Raw genomic sequence first — 23,294 nt, 5'->3', positions numbered from 1 at the left:
ATACAATGTATTTGCCAAAAACGGGTACCCCCGCAATTTCATCAACAGATGCCTAAGGGAAAGACAATGGAACGAGGACATGCCACAACCCAAAGGACTAGCCACACTACCATACATCAAGAGCATTTCCAAACTGACAGCCAACTACTGCGACCACTAGGATTCATAACAGCACACAAACCAACAGCCACTCTCAGACAACAACTCACCAGAACGAAGGACCCGATACCCAGCATGAGCAAAACCAATGTAGTGTACAAAATTCCATGCAAGGACTGTTCAAAACACTACATAGGACAAACAGGAAGACAGCTGACGATCTGCATCCATGAACACCAACTATCTACAAAACGACACGACCAGCATCCACACATGCAGATGACCAAGCAACATGAATTCGACTGGGACAACACTACTATTATAGGACAAGCCAAACAGAGAACAGCCAGGGAATTCCTAGAGGCATGGCACTCATCCACAGATTCAATCAATAAGCACATCGATCTGGACTCAATATACCGACCACTGCAATGGACAGCTGGAACTGACAACCGGAAGCGGCAGATTCAAACCACTACAAATGCCGGAGGAAAGATCACAGAAGCGCTTCACAGGAGGCTCCCAAGCACTGAGGATGTCACCTAGACAGGGGATGAATCGTCTGCAACACAAATCCCCAGCTCGGCGAACAGAACCACAACAACGAGCACCCGAGCTACAAATCTTCTCACAAAGATGACAAGTGGTGTCCCACAGGGTTTAGTTTTGGGGCAGCAGGATGAAGGGATTGGGGCATTCTGGTGAAGTTCACTGATGATACGAAGTTAGATGGACTGGCAGGTAGTACTGAGGAGGTGGGGAGGTTGCAGAAGGATTTAGACAGTTTAGGAGAGTGGTCCAGGAAATGGCTGATAAAATTCAATGAAGGCAATCGCGAGGTATTGTACTTTGAAAAAAAGAATATAGGCATGGACTATTTTCTAAAAGGTGAGAAAATTCATAAAGCCAAAGTACAAAGGGATCTGGGAGTGCTAGTCCAAGATTCTCTAAAGGTTAACTTTGCAGGTTGAGTCTATGATTAAGGATGCAAATGTAATGATGTCATTTATCTCAAGAGGGTTGGAATATAAAAGCAGCGATGTGCTTCTGAGATTTTATAAAGCTCTAGTTAGGCCCCATTTAGAATACTGTGTCCAGTTTTGGTCCCCACACTTCAGGAAGGACATACTGACACTGGAGGGTGTCCAGCGGAGATTCAGACAGATGATCCCTGGAATGGTAGGCCTAACATACAATGAACAGCTCAGGATCTAGGGATCATATTCATTCGAGTTTAGAAAGTTGAGGGGAGCTCTAGTAGAAGCTTACAAGATAATGCATGGCTAAGAAAGGGTGGACGCTGGGAAGGTGTTTCCATTAGGCGGGGAGACTAGGACCCGTGAGCACAGCCTTAGAATTAGAGGTGGTCAATTTAGAATGGAAATGAGGAGACATTTCTTCAGCCAGAGAGTGGTGGGCCTGTGGAATTCATTGCCATGGAATGCAGTGGAGGCCGGGACGTTAAATGTCTTCAAGGCAGAGATTGATAAATTCTTGATCTTGCGAGGAATTTATGACTACGGGGAGAGTGCAAGTAAGTGGAGTTGAAACGCCCATCAGCCATGATTAAATGGCGGAGTGGACTCGATGGGCCAAATGGCCTTACTGCCACTCCTCTCTCTTATAGTCTTACATCTTATAGTCTTATAATTTACGATCCAGGGACAAGGAGATAGAATAAAATGCATGCCTGACCGGAAACCACTTTCATTTAGAGAACATATATACAGTGATAGCATTCTGCAAAGTCCCAAAGTTAAGATATTGCTATTTAGGTGTAATTTGTTTCTCCTTTCTTGTATGATTTTCAGAATATTACATTATATTAAACTTAACTTTCAGATATAATGCTAAAAACATATTGTTTCAGCCATGAAGCAACCCAGTTTAAAAAAGACTGGGCACATCAACCCATTTTAGAAACTGTATTTGTGTGGAAATTATCTGTGCTTTCATTTTGTTTTAGTCAGTAGCATTGAAGTAAAGATCTCAGTTAAAGTATGTTGTTTGAAGTTCATTTTTCAATGGGTAGCGGTTTTGAATGAGAGAGACTATTTTCCATTTGTTGCTTACAAATTAATATTTCCTTGTTATCTGCTCTGTTGCTCAAATGCAACTCTTATTAATAGGTTCACTTATGTATTTCTGGTTCACATTTAAATATGGTTAACATTTGTAAAATGGGTGCAAAATATTTTTGAGAGTAGGCTGTGTTTCAGTTGGCTACATTCTTGTCTTTGAATCAGAAATTTATGGTTCAAGACCTGTTCTGAGATGGAGGTTGACCTCCTAAGCAACATTAATAAATTGCTGTGCTGCTGGAAATGCTGTTTTTCACGAGATGTTAAACCAAAACTGCACCTGCTCTCTTAAGTGAATTCAAAAGATCTTTAACCCTACTTTGAAGAAAAGGACAGTTATCCAAAATGTATTCCTCAGACACCAAAATGTAAAACTGATTATCAGATTATTATCATGTTTCACTCCCTTGGAGTTTTCTCTGTACAAATTAGCTGCTTATTTCCTGTATTAAAACAGTAACAATGCCCAGTAAAATCATTCATTAGCTGTAAAGTGTTTTGCAACTTTCTAATATTGTTAAAGCTGGAACATAAGGACTAGTCTTAATTCTTATTGTTCACTTTGCATTTAGTGTATTAATTTAAACAAAAATCCAATTGTGGCTTTCACAAATAATTTATATTGTGATCGTACTCATGATATGTTGAGCTGTAGAATTATTATGGCACATCAGAATTCCCACTTCCATTACAGTTCTCTGTAAAGTGAACCAATCAATCCCAGGTAGAATTATATTATTTCTAATTGTCTCCACACCTCTGCAGAAGTTATATTCCTTTGGTTTATATTTATGGAATATGGATGCTATGCAGAACTACTTTTTAATTAGGAATTAGCTGCATTCTGTGGGAATGATGCATTGAAAATTCAAATATTGTTTGCAGCCCAATTTGCATTCAATAAGCTCAGAGTTGAATTGTTTCCTCTCTGATGTCTGTGTCTTGAATTAATTGCTCTGGCATTGAGTCTACGGTGTAAATCTGTGTCGGAAATGTATGATAATTTACAGTATCACTCATAAAGCTAAACTAAAAACTGTAGGAAATGGGCATATGTAATGTTTACAAACCTGCTTCAGTTCAGCTCACTGTTGTAGCTCTTTCATGTTGTAATAGATTCTACTTCATGTTGATAAAACATATGTAATGAGCTTCATCTTCTATTTGTCATCCTTCCTTGAAAAGAACATGTTTTATAATCCAAAGCACAAGCATTCAAAATGTTTGTATGTCTGCATAAAGATAGCCCCTAGTTCTAAAGCAGAGCTATACATTGATCCAAAAAATCGTGTTGCAATTTTTCTTGGATATGGGAAAAAGAGGGCAGTTTTCTAAATGAAGTAATATTTTTGTATATTTTGCTATCATCCTATTGATGCATCCTCCCTGTATTGAATCAAATTAGATCTAATGGTCTAGTTTAAATAACTAATCAATAAAATACTGTACAGTTCCATGATTGGAGTTTTGAGTCAAATGACATAGAAACAGTCCCTTTGGCCCACCATGTCTATACTGATCAATAAACATCAAACTGCAATAATCCCATTTACCTACACTTGGCCCAGAGCCTGCTGTATCCTGGCATTTTAAGTGCTCATCCAGATGCTTCTTAAATGTTGCAAGAGCATCTGCCTCCACCATCCTCTCTGGCAGAGTGCTCCATTTATCAATTATTTTCTGGGTGAAAAAGTTTTTTTTTAACTCTAGTTATAGGAATCAAACAAGAATCAAATATCAGTGTTGGGACTTTTGCTAGTTGTTATGTATGTTAATGACTTAGATGTGAATCTTGAAGATATAATTCATAAGTCTGCAGATGACAAGAAAATAGTTGATAGTGAGGAGGATGGTGTCAGGCTACAATGTGCACCCTGATATTGATCAGCTCGTAAATTAGAGCAACAGTGGAATTTAATCCTGAGAAGTGTGAGATGATGCATTTTGGGAAGTCTTGTGATATACACGATGAAAGGTAGATCCCTGAAGAGTGCTGAGGGACAAAGGAATCTTGAACAAGGAACATTGACAGAACTTAAACTGCTTTTCTTCTTCAGTTAGTGCTTTGGTTTAACTTATGTCCACCTGCACGTTTAATTGGAGTTTTTCTTCAATTGTGTGTCTGTTGGCCTCATTCCCACTCCCAAATGAGGGCCAAGGTTCTGCCCAGTCTGGAGAAGGAGGCTTAAATTCATAACCTTCTGACTCAAAGGTGAAAGAGCAATTTCTTCTTTTTCCCATTCTTCAGTTTACTATTATCTACGCAAATTGGAAAGATATAAAAGAGACCTAAGGGCTAAGTGTAGGTAAATGGAATTCTTGCAATTTGATGTGTGTTGATCAACATAGACATGGTGGGCCAAAGGGACTGTTTCCATGTCATGTGACTCTATGACTGAAAAATCCAAACCTTGAACTGTACTGTATTTTATTGATTATTTATTTAATATAGACCATTAGATCTAATTTGATTCAATTTGCTTTTTTTAAATGTAGATCTGTGCTGTGAGAGATAATTTACAGCATTGTGACATTTCAATTAATCTGTCAACTAATCTCAAAAACATTTTCATTAAAATGCATTGGTAAGAGTATTGAATACAGGATACTGGATTAGTGGTGCTGGAAGAGCACAGCAGTTCAGGCAGCATCCAACGAGCAGCGAAATCGACGTTTCGGGCAAAAGCCCTTCATCAGGAATAAATGGAGTTGGGAGGTCATGTTGCTGCTACACAGGACATTAATTAGGCCACTTTTGTAATATTGCATGCAATTCTGGACTCCTTCCTATAAGAAGAATGTCGTGGAACTTGGAAGCTTTCAGAAAAGATTTAAAAGCAAGTTGCCAGGGTTGAAGGATTTGAGCAATAGGGAGAGGGCTGGGACTGTTTTCCCTGGAGTGTCGGAGGCTGAGAGGAGACCTTATAGAGGTTTATAAAATCATGAGGGGCATGGATAGGGTAAATAGACAAAGTCTTTTCCCTGGGGACGGGGAGTCCAGAACTAGAGGGCATAGGTTTAGGGTGAGAGGGGAAAGATATAAAAGAGACTTAAGGGGCAACTTTTTCATGCAGAGGGTGGTATGTGCATGGAATGAGCTGCCAGAGGATGTGGTGGAGGCTAGTACAATTGCAACATTTATAAGACACCTGGATTAGGAAGGGTTTGGAGGGATATGGGCTGGGTGCTGGCATGTGGGACTAGTTTGGGTTGGGATATCTGGTTGGCATGGACGAGTTGGGCCATTGTTTTTTTCCGTGCTGTACATCCCTATACTTTACATTTTGTTGTGAAATCTGAATTTAATTGAAAATTGGTAAATTGGAATTATGTGTTATTTTGCATTGTAACTATGCACAATTGGCCCTTAAACATTTTTTAATGACTCAAATCAAATTATTGGATAACTTAATTACTTTCCAATGAAAATCTGAATAGAAACCGGGTAAACATATTACAGGGGAAAAATTTAATATAGTTATATCACTTGAATAATGTTATTGTTTGTGCTATGTTACACAAAGTTCCTGATCTGTAATGAAACACTGAGTAATGCAGTTATATCTTACAAGGGGAAAGCTTTCTAAGTCCACCATTTTGAAACTTTGCCAAGTGTAGTCTTATGAAGCCTGTATTAATTGGACAATCAAGTGCATGAATTGGTCCTAGGGTGAGTGGGCTGGCGATGAATTGGCCATGCTAATTTGCCCATCGTGTTCAGGGATGTGTAGGTTAAGTCCACTAGTCAGGGGTAAATGCAGACTCATAAGATAGGAGAATGAGTCTGGGGGAGGATACTCTTCGCAAGGTCAGTGTGGACTTATAGGGTCGAAGGACCTATTTCTACTTTAGGCATTCTGTAGATTCTACTCTGCCATTGACAAAATACATAATACTCCAACCCCCACCCTTGCTATCCCACATGATCTTATGCACTCTCTTCCCATCCACCATAACTTTCCTAAGTAAAGAAACATAAAATTCTAACCAGTGCAGCCCTATCTCAAACACAAACATCCCTCAGACTAGACTGCTTAGTAAGGACATTGGATTTACTCCATACATTCTGACCAGTCCAATGGAAGGGATGCCTAATAATATCCGGAAAGGAATTTGGATGAGAGAAGGAAAATTCAATTAGCCATGATCCATGTTAAGAGAAATGACAGAGGTAGTAACAGAAAAAAATTCTAGGCTCTAATTTAAAGAGCAGGATGTCAAACTATATGCAAATTGGCATGGGAGCAAATAAATCAGATTTAACATGTGATTAAACATCAGTGTGGAAAAAAATGGCTCCATTTCATGGAGAAAAAAAAATAGGAAATTGCAGATGCTGGAAATCTGAAACTAAAGACAGAAATTGCTCTAGAAGCCCTATGGGTCTGGCAGCAGTCCATGGAGAGAAGGCGGAGTTAAAATTCCAGGTCCAGTGAGTGAGTTCTGAAGAAGAGTCACTGCACCCGAAACATTAACTCTGTTCTCTCTCCACAGTTTCTGCCAGATCTGCTGAATTGCTCAAGCAATTTCTGTTTTTTTTTGCTTCATTACATGGGACGTTGAATTACTTGTAGCTAGGACAGGAAGGAGCTGTATAGAGGGAACAGTTTCAACAGACAGACCAATGGGTTCAGGTACATTAAGCACATTTGCCTTCATTGAGTTGGGATAACACATTGCGATTGTACAAGATATTGGTAAGACCACATTTCGAGTACTGCGCACAGTTCTGGTCACCCTGCTCTAAGAAGGATGTTGTTAAACTGGAAACAGTGCAGAAAAGACTTACAAGGATATTGTTAAGATGTTGAGTTATAAGGGAAGACATGGTGGTGCAGTGGTTAACAGTGCTGTCTCACAGTGTCAGGGATCTGAGTTCAATTCCAATCTAAGGTGAATGCCTGTGTGGAATTTGCACTCTCCCTGTGTCTGCATGGATTTCTTCCAGATGATCCAGTTTCCTCCCACAGTCCAAACACATGCTGGTTGGTGGATTGGCCATGCTAGATTGCTCATATTGTTCAGGGATGTGTAGGTTAGGTGGATTAGCAATGGGAGATGCAGGTTTACAGGGATGGGGTGGGTCTGGATGGGATGATGCTCTTTGGAGAGTCAATGTGGACTTGTTGGGCAACATGACCTGTTTCCACATTATAGGAGAGACTGGATCTTTTTTCCCTAGAGTGTCGGAGCCTGAAGGGTGACCTTATAAAGGTTTATAAAATCATAAGAGGCATGGATAGGGAGAATAGCCAAGGTCTTTTCCTGAGAGTAAAGGAGCCCAAAATGAGAGGCCTTAAGGTAAGAGGGAAAAAATTTAAAAGGAATATGAGGGGCAACTTTTTCACATAGAGGGACATACGTATATGGAACAAATGGCCAGAGGAAATGGTAGAGGTGAGTACAATTACAACATTTAAAAGGCATTTGGTGAGGTGTATGGATAGGAAAGAGCTGGAGGGGTATGGACCCAAATGCAAGCGAATGGGACTAGTTCAGTTTATGAAATATGGTCAGCATGGGCGAGTTGGACCGAAGGATCTGTTTCCATGCTGTATGATTTTATGGAGGGTTTTTAACTCATCAGTCTGGAGGTGGAAGGGGGAAAGATCCCATGAAATACAAGCAATTTACCATTAGCAAAACTGAAAAAGATAGCCTGACCTCTCTAAGCTCCTAATGCACTAATGATAAGGGAGCACACTGAGTTAGAAAATAGAACCTGTATTTTGATACCAATATGGGAGCAGGAAAGGAATTTCCCACACATAGCTAAATAATTCAGTTAGAGGACAAATTAAAGTCACGTTCATCAGAGGCCACATGAAATGTTTCAATCAGCCTGCAGGCCATTGAAATTGCAGGGGTGGCTTTCCAGTGGTAGACAGCAAGTTCCACAGATCCATATTCATTTTAAGGAATCGCACATCCATCATACTGACCTAGTCTGGATTCAGCGCTTAAAGAGTTTTCCATCATGTTCGTCGTCCAATAGTTAATAAAGATGCTGAAAGGACACCTCAAAATCAAAGTGCCTGCTCTCTCTCTTCATTAAAACCACAAGCAGAAGGTCTTTCAATGGTAGAAAGTCCTTTCATTGGCTCTTAGCTTTAAGTGTCCATGCTTACCATCGAGATGGCAAGCAAACTCTCGGGTCATTAACTGATGAATCAAATTGCTGTTGAATGGCAAATTGTGACAGGTAGCAGGGTCAGGATCATCCACATGATGATCTGACTCATGGCTTAAACACGAGAAAATGATAGAGTGGTGAAAAAATCATGTTTCATCCTAGTAGTGAATTCAGAAGACACTTGTGGGGTTTGCAAATTCTTCCCGTGTCTGTGTGGGTTTCCGTCAAGTGCTCCGGTTTCCTCCCACAGTCCAAAGATGTGTGAGTTAGGTGGTTTGGCCAGGCTAAATTGCTCAAAGTATTTAGGCATGTGTAGGTTAGGTGCATTAGCCAAAGGAAATGCAGGGTTACAGGGATGGGTCTGGGTGGGATGCTCTTTGGAGGGTTGGTGTTGGATTGTTAGGTCGAATGGTCTGTTTCTTCACTGTGGGATACTACGATGATACTATGATTCTATTGAAAGAGTGGCAAGAACCTGGAAATCATTATGTAATGATCATGGCAAAGGCAAACTATTGTTACAAAAACAGAAATTTCTGGCAAACCTATTGGTACTTGACTTCAATTATTTGGTTTTAATACCTGAGGCCTTTCATAGGCTAAAAATACAATTACAATAGAAAAATACTTACCTAAATGGCTGTTGTGATCACCTGACTAAGAAACTAAGCTCATGAAACTGTCAGTAAAAAAAAAAATCAGATGGATCCAAATTAACACTTATAAAAGGGCACTGAAATACAAATCTGTATCTCCCCATGGATTCACATCTTTGTAGAAGTTTCACATTGAGATGAAAAGTTGTTTCCCCAAGCTGAACACACTGCAGATAATCAGCAGACTCAGAAATACATAAGTGACCCTATTAATAAGAGCTACTTTTGAGCAACAAGGCAAACAACAAGGAATTATTAATTTGTAAGCAATAACTGGAAGATAGTCTCTCTCTTTCAAAACCTCAAAAACCGCTACCCATTGAAAAATGAACTTCGAACAATATCCTTTAACTGAGATCTTTACTTCAATGCAACTGAAGAAACAAGACAACAATTAGATACTTAGGATTCATGTCTAAGATACAATATCTCAAGGACTCATAAAAATTTTAAACTGTAACTAGAGTACCATTAGCCACACGGACGCTACAGCCACCAATACCATGGCAAATGATGATGTCACTTCCGCCCCCGCGCACCCACAGACTGCACCACTGCTGACTATACCACCTCAGCAATCGCCGCGAAGGTAACTGCCTTCACGATGGTCACCAGAACCACCGCGAAGACTACTTGTCACGTCACTTCTGCCCGCATAGTTGCCACCATCTCAGCCACTTCCACCCCCACTGTTGTCAATCACCTGAACACTACTGATGAGCACGCAGCCACCACTGAAGACCTCACAAATGTTACATGGAACGTCACTTCTGCCCCCATGGATACTACTGAATACAACACTTCCACAACCCCTGATCCCCCACGGTGTGTGTCATTCCTTTGGTGAGGTCGTCCATGATATCATGACCACACCCATTCCCGAGACAGTCTCCACCCCCATTCCCAATTCCAGCCCTACACCAGGTCCTAACCCCCAGTCCTGCTGTGTTTTTTACCATTCTGTTAGACCTTCCTCTCACTGAGGAGGAGTGCCTTCATCTCACTACACTCTCAGATCGATGAATTCAAAGTGCATCATGACATCAAGATCTTCTTCCTCCGCCTCCGTACTTACTTTTTCCATCAAGGCACCTACCCATCCTCCGAGGACTCCTTTGCCTGCCTCCAACACACCCCATCCACTTGGACACCCCATACTGATCTGTTACTCGCCCCCGATCTCTTCATCTCCAACTGTCACCACGACATTGACCTCCTCAACCTGTCCACCCCTCTCACCCACTGCAACCTCTCACCCATGCTACATGCAGCCCTCCACTCCCTGTGCTCCAACCCCAACCTCACTATCAAACCAGCTGATGGGGGGGGGGGGGGGGGGGGGTGGCGCAGTGGTAGTTTGGTACACTGGCCCACATTTCTGATGAAGTGTTTATGCTTGACACATTGACTCTCCTGCTCCTTGGATGCTGACTGACCAGGTGTGCTTTTCCAGTACCACACTTTTAGACTCTGTTTTCCAGCATCTGCAGTCCTCACTTTCTCCTGGGGTACCTTCCCATCTATTAATTATCACTTTCCAGCCCTGCTGTTTCTAAGCTTACTACCTGTCTCTATGTATGTGTTAGATGATGTTTGTTTTGGGTGGGGATGTTAATAAATCATAAAGCTCCACACTCTAGCACTCAAACAAAACCAAGAAATGGACTTCCTTCACTTTGATCTGGTTTACAAAGTTTAATTGAAGTGTTGCTGGTACATCTTAAATATTGTTGCAGAGATGATTAAAACGAGGGGGTTAAAATTACCCTTCCTGACCTGTTTATCATGCCAACTACAGGGAGTGTTTGAAGTGAATATTACGGGACATTTAAGGAAAATTAGAAAAGCATTTGACAGAGAAGGAAATAGAGTTGCAGGAATTGTAGATTTAGATAAGGGAAGATGGATGAGGTTCAACTGTGACATTAAAGCTGGTGAGTACTGGATGGACCAAATAGCCTGTTGCTGGGTCATATATCCTCTGTAATTCTGTAAAAATATTATGAAATTACCATGAGTCAAATTAGTTTAATCGTTGCTTGCCATGAAAGCAAGTTCAATTGCTTTTTGTGCACGAAGCAATGATGAATGAATTGTAGCTGACATAATGTTGATCGGTGTTACTAGCTAAAAATGGAACTGTGTAATTTATATATCAGTGCTGTTCTAATTTATTGATAAACTGTCAAATGATATTTTCTGCAGTAGACTCAAGATATGCTTTACAAATGAATTTAATTTGACATGCTTTTCCCAACAGCTTAATGTTTTGGACAAACTGGAATGAACAACAACCAAGTATAATGAAAGCAACCTTGTCTGGAGGAAATGTTCAAGTCATTGTCAGCACAGACATTTTCACACCAAATGGACTTACAATTGATCATAAAGCAGAGAAACTGTATTTCTCCGATGGCTCTGTCGGGCGAATTGAAAGGTGTGAATATGATGGGACACAGAGATATGTAAGTCAATGATTTTATATTCAGATGTAAAAGAGAGTTGTGGTAGCATCTGATCCCATCCTTTGGGCTTCTCCATGAATTTGAAATGTTTTAACTGACTGTTACATCAGTGAGTGATGCAGACACTTTGTACATGTAGCAATGTAGAAATATGAGGTTATGCATTTCGGCAGGAAAAATAGAGGAGCTGAATATAACCTAAATGAAGAATGATTGCAGAAAGCTATGGAACCCAAGGATTTGGGAGTCCTCATCCATTAATCACAAAATGCCAGCATCAATGTTCAGCAGGTAATAATAGGGAAAGCAAATAAAATATTGGCTTTATTTTGAAGGGAATGGAGTACATAAGTGGAGAGATTATGCTAAAAATGTACAAGGCATGAGTCAGACTAGATCTTGAATACTGTGAAGAGATTGTTGGGCCCCTTATCAAAGGGGAGACAATGGCTGAGTAGTACTATTGCTAAACTATTAATCTAAAATTCCGCGAATAGTCAAGGAATCAGGGTTCAAATTCTACCATGGCAGAAGGTGCAAGTTGAATTCTTCAAAGAATATCTGGATTGAAAAATCTACTGATGACCATGAAACCATTGCTGATTATTGGAAAAGTCTATCTGGATCAATAACATTCTTCAGGGAAGAAATTCTGCCAACCTCATCTGATCTGGCTGATATGTGACTCCAAATCCATTACAGTGTGATTGACTGCCCTTAACTGCTAGCAAGCCACTCAGTTGTATCAATTTTAATAAAGAAATGAAACTGAACAGACCTAGCGTTGACATAGGAGCCAGAAAAGAAAATAGGAGAAACAGCCCTGTTGACTCTGCAAAGTCCTCCTTACTGGGGTGAGTGCCGAAACTGTGAGAGCACAGCAGGCCAGGCAGCATCCGAGGAGCAGGAAAATTAACGTTTCAGGCAAAAGCCTCATTCATGATGAAGGGCTTTTGCCCGAAACATCGATTTTCCTGCTCCTCGGATGCTGCCTGACCTGCTGTGCTTTGCCAGCACCACACTCTCGACGCTAATCTCCAGCATCTGCAGTCCCCACTTTCACCAAAACTGTGAGAGCTATCTCACATGCTAGTCAAGCAACAGCATGACACAATTATACTCATAGAAATATGTCTTAGAGACAATGTCCCAGACACCACATGACCAGCCCAAGATATGTCTTGTCCCACTGGCAGGACATACCCAGCAGAGGTGGTGGCATAATGGTTTATAGTCAGGAGAGAGTTGCACTGGGAGCCCTCAACATTGAAACTGGAGCCCATGAAGTCTCCTGGTTTCAGGTAAAACATAGACAAGGAAATCTCCTGCTGATTCTGACTCTCTCAGCTGATGAATCACTGCTCTTCCATATTGAACAACATTTGGAGGAAGCACTGAGGATGAGGAGGGTACAAAATGTACTCTGGGTGGGGAATTTCAATATCCATCACCAAGAGAGGCTTGGCAGCAGCACCAGTAATTGAATTATTACTTGGTCTGCGGCAGCTGGTAAGAGAACCAACAAGAAGGATAAATATGTTTAACCTGATCCTTACGAATCCACCAGCTGTAGATGTATCTGTCCAAGACAGTATCAGTAAGAGTCAGCATCACACAGTCCTCATGGAGACAAAGTCTTGCCTCCACATTGAACTTACCCTCCATTGTGTTTTGTGGCCCGAAATGTCAATTTTCTTGCTCCTCGGATGCTGCCTGACCTGCTGTGCTTTTCCAGCAATACACTCTCAAACTTCATGGCCCTGTATATTCCTGGGTGTATATAACCTGAATCAACCCTGGTTCAATGGAGAGTACAGGAGCAACTCCAGTCATTCCAAAAAGTGAGAGGTGAGTCTGGTGAAGTTATCAAACAAGGCTACCTGCATGCCAAAACAGTCTAAGCAGCAAGTGATAGACAAAGCTAAGCAATTTCATGGATCAGAACTAAGCTTTGTTGGAATGGCACATGCAGTAGTGAATGGTTGTAGACAGTTAAACAATGGAGGCTGCTCCACATGTATCCCCATCCTCAATGATGGAAGAGCCCAGCACCTCAGTGTAAAAGTTAGGCCTGAAAAAATTACAGCAAGCTTCAGCCAGAAGTGCCAAGTAGATGATCCATCTCAGCCTCCACCAGTGATCCCCAGCATTACTGATACCAGTCTTCAGTCAATTCAATTCACTCCACATGATTTCAAGAAACAGTTAGAGGCACTGTAGACTGCAAAGGCTATGGCCCTGACAACATTCCGACAATAGTACTGAAGACACATACTTCAGAACTTGCCACTCCCTTAGCCAAGCTGTTCTAATACAGTTACAATACTGATGTCTACCTGACAATGTGGAAAATTGCCCAAGTATGTATATATAAAAAGAAAGATAAATCCGATCTGAGCAATTACCATCTCATCAATCTCCTTTTAATCATTGATTGAAGGTGATGGAAGATGTCATCAAAAGTGCAGTCAAACAGCTCAGTGATGCTCAATTTGCATTTCACCAGGACCACTCAGCTCTTGGCCTCATTGCAGCCTTGGTTCAAACATGGACAAAAGAGCAGAATTCCAGAGGTCAGGTGGGAGTGGTCACCCTTGACATCAAGTTTTCATTCGACTGAGTATGGCATCAAAGAGCCCCAGCAAAATTGGAATCAATAGGAATCGGGGGCAAACTCTTCACTGGTTGGGGTCATGCCTTGCACATAGGAAGATGGTCGTGGTTGTTGGAGGTCAGGCATCTCAGCTCCAAGACATCTCTGCAGGAGTTCCTCAGATGATTTGATTTAGTTATTGTCACATGCATTTTGTCACAAAATACAATTAGAAGTGTTGTATAGTTTTGCAATTCTATAGCACCATCTTAAAACAGAAAAAATAAACAAAATCATGGAATACAAAAGTAAAAAAATAATGAAATAAAGAAAAACTGCCCAATGTTACAGTCCTTCTTGTTAAGTTCTTTGCCATGGGCCATGGACCTGATGGCCAGGCATGAGTCAACTTTGCCATGATGCTGCTGCAACACAAGTTGCACTCTTTGATGCCAACACATTTCTACTAAAGTCCTTGCTGGTTCTCACCAATGCAGCCGCTACTGATGCCACTGGGTAACACATCGGCTCAAACTCACATCCACCACTGCCTCCATGAATCTGCACTGGAGACTGATGCCATCAGAAACCTAAACTCACCTCTGCCCCCAATAGCCATGAGTCAGTGCTAGGACCATCTCGTCAATGCAGAAGCCAACGGGAACCTAAACTCACCTCTGATGCTGCTGATTTGAGTCCATGCTGTGCTCACTCATGTCTAAGCCGGGCTCACTTGCCGCCGCCAATGCAACGCTGTGACCAACCTCTTCAACAAAGGCACAGTAAAATAAAAGGGAACAGAAGGAAGAGAAGTGAGGGAGATAAAAGTAAAAGAATTAAAAAGAAAAGTGGACAAAAAAGACCAGCTTTGGGCTCAGAAGCTCTACTCCGCTGCAATCTTATTGGAAGGGTAGTGTCCCAGACCGAACCATCTTCAGCTGCTTCATTGATAACCTTCCCTCCATCATAAGGTCAGAAGTGGGAATGTTTGCCAATGTTTGCTGAATTTTCAGTGCCATTTGTGATTCCTCACATAGTGAAACACTTCATGTTCAAATGCAACAAGATCTGGTCAATATCAAGGCCTGAGTTGCCAACTGGTAAATAACATTCTCATCACACAAATGCTAGGCAATGGCCATCTCGAGTAAAGACAATCTAATCACCATCCCTCGATATTCAACAATATTGCCATCACTGAATCCCCCCACAATCAAACCCTTGGGGTTACTATTGGCCAGAAACTCAACTGGGCTTGCTATGTAAACACAGGGCCTACAAGTGCACACCAGAAGCCAGGAATACAACAACAAGTAACTTACTACCTGACTCCCCAAAGCATGTTCATCTGCAAGGCACAAGTTATGAGTGTGATAGAATAGTCCCAACTTGCTTGATTGGCTGCAGCTCCAACAACACTCAAGGAGCTTGATACCATCCAAGATAAATCAGCCTGTTTGATAGACACCAGATCCACAAGCATCTACTCCAGCCATCACCGACAGTCAGGAGAAGCAGTGTGTACTATTAACAAGATGCACTGCAGAAATTCACTAAGGAACCTCAGACAACACCTTCCAAACACACGACTGCTTCCATCTAGAAGGACAAGGGGGGCAGATATAAGGAAACACGACTACATGTAAGTTCCCCTCAAAGCCACTCAACACCCTGACTTGGAAATATATCACAGTTGCTTTACTGTCACTGGATCAAAATCCTGGAATTCTTTCCTGAAGTGTATTGTAGGTCATCCTACAGCACATGGACAACAATGGTTCAACACCTTCTCAAATGCAACTTGAGACAAGCCATGAATGCTGACCAGCCAGCGATGCCCACATCCCATGAGATAATAATAATAAAAAAAAATTAATGGACGTCCATAAAATGTTTCTCTTGGCTGATTGCAGGTTTGGATGGATTGTCTTATGGAGGAGAAGTTGAATAGATTGGACCTGAACTGGTAGGAATATAGAAGAATAATAAGCAACTTGATTCAAACATAGATGCAAGAACTTGACAAGGTAGATGCAGAAAGGTTGCTTCCACTTGTAGGAAAGTCTCAGAATTAGGAAATCATCTCAGAATGAGGATCACACATTTAAGACAAAGGTGAATGAGATTTTTGACTTGCAGTGTTTTGTGAAGATGTGGATTTTTTTTTAATCCCACACTGGGTCAATAAGTACATTCAAGACTGAGATAGATGTTATTTCAGTCTGTAAGGGAATCAAGGGTTATGGGAAAAGGCAGGAGTTGAGGATTTTATTCACTCACAGGAGAGGGCATCATTGGCTAGGCCAACCTTTATTGCCTGTAAATTAAGAGTTAAAGGTCTAGATATATGTCAGCCAGTCCAGATCACGATGGTAGCTTCCTTCCTTAAAGGACATTAGTGACCCAGATGGGCTTTTCCTGACAATCAGCAATGGATTCATGGTCATCATTTGATTCTTAATTCCGGATTTTTAATTGAGTTTAAATTCCACTATCTGCTCTGGCAGGATTCAAACCCAGATCCCCAGAACATTATCTATGTATCTAGATTAATTATCCAGTGATAATACCATGAGGCCATCGCCTTCCTATGACCAGATTATCAGATCATTACCAGATCAGCCAAGATCTCATTGAATGATGGAACAGACCTGATGCGCCAAAGGTTTGTTTCAGCCAGGTCTATTGGCCATAACCAATCAATGAAAAGACTGACTAGTTTGCTTTTTAATAGAAAACAAGCAGGCAGGCAGTTCATTTCAGCTGGGTGATTCACCAATTTGGATCCCACTGTCATTGCTTTCTCTTTTGACCAGGCAAGGACACCCATCTGAAACTGGTAGGATTTCTTCCTGCAATTTTAATTATGATTCCATTACGGAAAAACATCTCAACTAGTTACTCCCACAGCCAAGCTGACCCAGCATACCTACAACACTTGCATTTACAGGAAATATGGCAAATTGCCCAGGTATATCCTATCCACACAAAAAAGGGACAAATTCAACCCATCAATTGGCATCAGTCTACTCCCAGTCGTTGGTAAAATAATGGAAAGGTTTGTCAACAGTACTGGCAAGTGACACTTGCAAAGGATTTAACTGCTCACCAATGCTCAGTGTAAGCCTGGAGAGCGTCACTCAGCTCCTGATCTCATTCCAATTTTGATCTAACATTGTATAAAAAAATTAAACTCAAGAGGTGAAATGAGAATAACTACCCTCGACATCAAAGCAGCATTATACCCAATGTGGCATCAAAGAAAAAGAGTCAAAAATGTGATGCTGAAGTAGCAAAGCAGGTCAGAAAGCATTCAAGGAGCAGGAGAGTCAATGTTTCTGGTATAAGCCCTTCATCAGGCATCAAAGAACCCTATCAGAATTGGATTTTGTGGTGTTGTGATCCCAGTTGCTGATCAGACTGGATGAATCAGATCCCAGACTGATACCTGGCCTGATAGATCATAAGTTTTGTTTCACTTTTGTAAATGACTTGGGACAAAAAGTCATTGATTTTTTTTATATGCTGCTGTTGTGAGATCCTGAAAAACAACAGCTGAATGTCAACATTTTAAGGAAAGGTTGAATATGTGGTTTAACCGAAAGAGGAAAAGCGATAGTGGAGCAGAATAGCCACATGGGAACCTGACTTGGCAGTGTGGAGGATAAATGTTAAACAGACATGGCAGGACACCTTATTTCTTTATGTATGTACATTTGTGTGTGCCTGTGTGCACACGTGCGTGCACATGCATGTAGGTATGGAACCACTCTGTGAGCATCGGAAAGTATAGTTATCAAGAGGATCTCTAGCTATTCACACTACATTGAATATTTCATGAGAACTAATATCAGCATCCTCCACAACCAGTGCATTTTTAAATTAACCTGTACGAGAAAACATACTTCAGTATTCAAGGGAATGAACAGAAATGTAAAGCATTCAGATCCAATAATAAATTGACAACAACTGAATGATATTTGGTGAGAAACCAGGGACTACGTATTACCTGCTCCCAGCAGGAATGTTTTTGACAGGGGAGGCACAGGCAGTAGGGTGTGTGCCCAGCCCATCAGCATCTCAGGCTCCCTGAACTCATCCACTGAATATCGAGTGTGTGTAAGTGCTGTAATACATAACCTGCCAATTGTAGGTAAGTGCAATAAATGAAATTCAATTGACCTGAGCATTAGCCTGCCTACTCTGTGATAATGAGTGGAGAGTACCCCTTCTAGTCTATGCCCCCTCCCTTGAATTAATAGTACCCACACTGTCCCTCCTACCTACCTACCTACCCACCTATACTTCAAGATCTACTCCTTCACCTCCCTGTTTTAAAATACTCTGGGTTACTTCAATCCTGAATCCATTGGGCCTCCTTGATGCACCGCCTGCAGACCCAGTAGCTCCCACTGCAGAGGCCTCATGCAACCGGGATTCAGAATAGGTGGCAGCTCCAGACAGTAGAGCTTCCTCTCCAGTGTTTGGCAAAAATCTGACTCAACAACCCTTCAGCCAGCTCACAGTATGTTGTGGCTGGGAGCTGTGTGGGTACATTTCCCCAGTGCATTCCCATTGCCAGAGATGTTCCTCACCAGTGGACAGGAACCTTGATTCACAGTCCACTGAATAAAGGGGGCAGCTAACCATCATATTTAAGATCCACTTTGGGCCAAATTAAAAAGAAGCAAGCAATAAGGTCAACTTAGATAATCAGCTGGAATTTTACCAGCTAAGAATGGAAGTTCATTTAATTTTATTGTCAGAATGTGAATGGTGCTGAGAAGGTTGCATTAATTAGGGACACCTTTCGAACTGTTACAGTCCTTGCTATAGTAGTGTGCCACTATCAGTTAGCTTAGCTGGCTGGATGGCTGGTTTGTAATGTTGCATGATACATCAGTTTACATTCAATCCCTATACTAGTTGAGGTCATTGTGAAGGCCATGCTTTTCTTTACCTGAGATGTGTCGATCCTCAAGTTAATAACACTACCACTGGTCCCTCCCTCTCTATCTCTAATGAGAACCCAGTCTGTAATCCTCTGAGACTGTGGCAACGTTCACAGTCAGTGTTCATAATAATACTAAATGCGAACTGGAGGATATTGATCCAGCAGCAGTGAATGAGCAATGTTATATTTCTAAGTCAGGTTAATGTGCAAATTGGAGGAGTTTCTGGAAGTGATGCTGTTTTCATGAAATTATGGTTTTTATCATCCACAATTGTGGAGGTCACAGGGAAGGAGATGCTGCAGAATGATTTGATATCATTGCAATCCTGAGAGTGCTGCGCTATGTCATAATAAACACCATGAAAGTGAAACTGAGGGCAAACCAAATGTTTCCTTTGTGAAACAGTGAAGCACTTGCCTTCTCTTTGAACAATATGTAATTGCAGAAAGTACCTTCCCACATGCTCCTACCATTTCTCTTACTTGTTCTTTTCTTCCATTATTTGACATTTTTGGCTCATGTTCTTTGTACTTAACACTTCAGGTATATCAGGACATTTTAAGCATAACAAAAATCACAATTTGGCTTCTATATGCAACTTTCTCTCATTCACCCTCACCGATGATCTTCCACCAGTTATGCATAATTCCTATTTTTCCCATTTAATTTTAACAGTGCACCAAATATCTTTGATTCAGAACATTATATACCACAAACTAGTAGTAAACTGACCCTTTTTTTTACTCTTCTATACCACTGTTGGTATTGGAAAATCTATATCACTTCGATTCACTCAGAGTAATTGTAAATTACAGTTCAGCATTGATTAAGGGTGTAATTTGTGATGATTAAGACTGATTAATCATTGATAATAATTGTTCTGAAATCCATTAATCATTGTTTAGTGCACAAAGAGTAATTGAACCTATTTTCATGACATGCCTCTTTCCACAACTACCAACTCATTAAAATCTGCCATTTCAAGTTCATCTTAAGGTCTTAGAATGAATTGACTGATGAAGTTGTTCCAGCATTTTGATCATTACACAATATTGTGTGCTAAATGATGAATTAGGCTTCAAAATAAATGGCAATAGAACATTCTAATAAATAAAGATGTAGATTTTCTGTTATTAAAACTATTTGTTTGTAGCAATTATCAGTCATTCAATCATCATTTCGAGTATGATTAAGCAGAAAATAACCAATTACCAATGTTATCAAGTTAGATAAAATCATAGTTATGTGGAGACTACTATATCTCAGTGAGAATTATTTACATTCAACCACAGCTGGTTCTAGTACCATTAAATATCATTTGGGTTTAGCTGTGTTAAAATAGTTAACAAAATACAGTTGTATTCTACAGGTATACTAGACTTAAAAGGTTAACTTTGTTCTTCTCTCCATAGATGCTGCCCGACCTGCTGAATTTCTCCAGCACTTTCTGTTTCTGTTATAGATAAGTGTTAACTGAAGAAGTTGGGAGCTAACTTGGCGAAAAGAGGTCATGAGATATCTTTAGCAAAGAGGGCTATGGAAAATCCCAAAGCCTTTTATTCATATATAAGGAGCGAGAGAGTAACCAGAGAAAGGGTTGGCCCACTCAAGGACAAAGGAGGAAAGTTTTGTGTGGAGTCAGAGAACATGGGTGAGATTCTTAATGAGTACTTTGTATCAGTATTCACCAAGGAGAGGATATTGAGGTTAGGGATAGATGTTTGATTCCTCTCGGTCAAATCGGCATAAGAAGGGAAGAAGTGTTGGGTGTTCTAAAAGGCATTAAGGTGGAGAAGTCCCCAGGTCCAGATGGGATCTATCCAAGGTTACTGAGGGAAGTGAGAGAGGAAATGGCTGGGGCTTTAACAGATATCTCTGCAGCATCCTTGAACACAGGTGAGGTCCTGGAGGACTGGAGAATTGCTAATGTTGTCTCCTTGTTTAAGATGGCTAGCAGGAATAATCCAGGTGATTATAGATCAGCGAGCCTGATATCAGTGGTAGGGAAACTGCTGAAGAAGATACTGAGGGACAGGATCTATTCCCATTTGGAAGAAAATGGACTATTCAGTGATAGGCAACATGGTTTTGTGCAGGGAAGACCATGTCTTCCCAACCTAATAGAATTATTTGAGGAAGAGACAACCTTGATTGATGAGGGAAGGGCTGTAGATGTCATATAAATGGACTTCACTAAGGCATTTGATAAGGTTCCCCCTGATAGGCTGATGGAGAAAGTGAAGTCACATGGGGTATGGGATGTATGAGCTGGAGAACTGGCTGGGCAGCAGAAGACAGAGAGTAGTAATGGAAAAGAATTTCTCAAAATGGAGAACTGTGACCAGTGGTATTCCACAGGAATCCATGCTGGACCACTGTTGTTTGTGATTTACATAAATGAGGAGAAATTGAGGACTGTAGTTGCTGGAAATCAGTCAAAATGTGTGGTGCTGGAAAAGCACAACTGCTCAGACAGCATCTGAGGAGCAGGAGAGTCAACATTTCGAGCATAAGCTCTTCGTCAGGAATGTCAGCTCTCCTGTTTCTCAGATGCTGCCTCAGTGGCTATGCTTTTCCAGCACCACGTTTTGACTCGGATGCACATAAATGATCTGGAGGAAGATATGGGTGGTCTGATTAATAAGTTTGCAGATGACACTAAGATTGGTGGAGTAGCAGATAGTGAAGGGGACTGTCAGAGAACGTAGTAGAATATAGATAGAGTGGAGAACTGGGCAGAGAAATGGTTGATTTCAATTTGGGCAAATATGAGGTGATGCATTTTAGAATATCCAATCCTAGAGCGAACTCTACAGTAAATGGAAAAGCCCTGGGGAAAATTGATGTACAGAGAGATTTGGCTGTTCAGGTCCATTGTACCCTGAAGGTGGCAATGCAAGTCGATAGAGTGGTCAAGAAGGCATACAGCATGCTTTCCTTCATCGGACAAGGTATTGAGTACAAGAGTTGGCAGGTCATGTTGCAGTTGTATAGTACTTTGGTTCAGCCACATTTGGAATATTGCATACAGTTCGAGTCGCCACATTACCAGATGGATGTGGATGCTTTGGAGAGATTGCAGAGGGGGGTTCACCAGCATGTTGCCAGGCATGGAGGATGCTATCTATGAAGAGAGGTTGAGTAAATTAGGATTATTTTTATTAGGAATTTGGGGATTGAGGGTATATCTGACTGAGGTCTACAAAATCATGAGAGATATAGACAGGGTGGATAGCAAGAAGCTTTTCCCAGAGTGGAGGACTCAATTACGAGGAGTCACAAGTTCAAAGTAAGAGGGGCGAAGTTTAAGGGAAATACGCGTGGAAAGTGCTTTACGCAGAGGGTAGTGGGTGCCTGGAATGTATTGCCAGTGAAGGTGGTAGGGACGGGAACGACAGCATCATTTAAGATGTATCTAGACAGATACATGGATAGGCAGGGAGCAGAGGGATACAGATTACTAGAAAGCAGGTGACAGGTTTAGATAGAGGATCTGGATTGGTGCAGGCTTGGAGGGTTGAAAGGCTTGTTCCTGTGCTGTAATTCTCTTTGCTCTTTGCTCTAACTTGTTTGAAAAACAGAGCTGGGGAAAGGGGGAGAAAATCTTTTTGGGTATGTAATTTTTTTCTTTACATGAAGATTGTTGCCTATGCAGCCTCTGTGATATTCTTCACTGATACCAATGGTATAAATTTCTGCTTGGCATGGATCAATTGAGCTAAATGATCCATTTCTGTTTTGAACAATTCTTCAACTTGTTGAAAATTATTGAGCAAAAGTTACAAGAAGGAATATGTTTCCCAATTGCCGATGTTATTTGAACAGATCAGTCCATAACATTAGCTCGACAATGATTTTCATTCTTGTAACTCAATTTTGGCCAAGAAATAGTTTTAATTTTTTTCTCCTTCTTGGGTTTCCAATACACAGGTAGTTCTGAAATCTGGACCGGGCACTTTCTTTGGCTTAGCTATTTATGGTGATTACATCTTCTGGACAGACTGGATGCAGAGATCTGTAATGCGCTGTGATAAGTACACGGGAGGAGATGTTAAAGTGCTGCGTTCAGATACAGCACATCAACCAATGGGAATTATGGTTGTGTCTAATGATACCAACAACTGTAAGTTACATTAAATATTCTGATACTTGTATGTCTTCTTTTTCCTGAAATGATAAATGAATGTATTTATACTTTCATTAATATTATTTACTTGCCCTTTTTAGTATTGATGAGTTGTTTTAAAGTTGATGTTAAGAACCTACTAGAAATAGTGCGAGAGGTGGGCATCTCACACTTGTGCATATTGAA

General features: G+C 41.0%; 1 protein-coding gene across 1 annotated transcript in view; it reads left to right on the top strand.

Annotated features, from left to right (window-relative positions):
• Positions 1-23,294, top strand: part of LOC140482363 (low-density lipoprotein receptor-related protein 1-like) — a 1,932,271-nt gene that overhangs the window by 1,554,973 nt on the left and 354,004 nt on the right. The window contains exons 43-44 of the mRNA XM_072579726.1: positions 11,230-11,434; positions 22,913-23,105. Coding sequence (XP_072435827.1) covers positions 11,230-11,434; positions 22,913-23,105 — 398 coding nt within the window. The remainder of the gene's footprint in view (positions 1-11,229; positions 11,435-22,912; positions 23,106-23,294) is intronic.

Source organism: Chiloscyllium punctatum, chromosome 10, assembly GCF_047496795.1.
Source record: "Chiloscyllium punctatum isolate Juve2018m chromosome 10, sChiPun1.3, whole genome shotgun sequence".
Classification (NCBI taxonomy): Eukaryota; Metazoa; Chordata; class Chondrichthyes; order Orectolobiformes; family Hemiscylliidae; genus Chiloscyllium; species Chiloscyllium punctatum.
The sequence above is the reverse complement of the archived record's forward strand: the minus strand, read 5'-3'. Positions and strand labels throughout refer to the sequence as shown.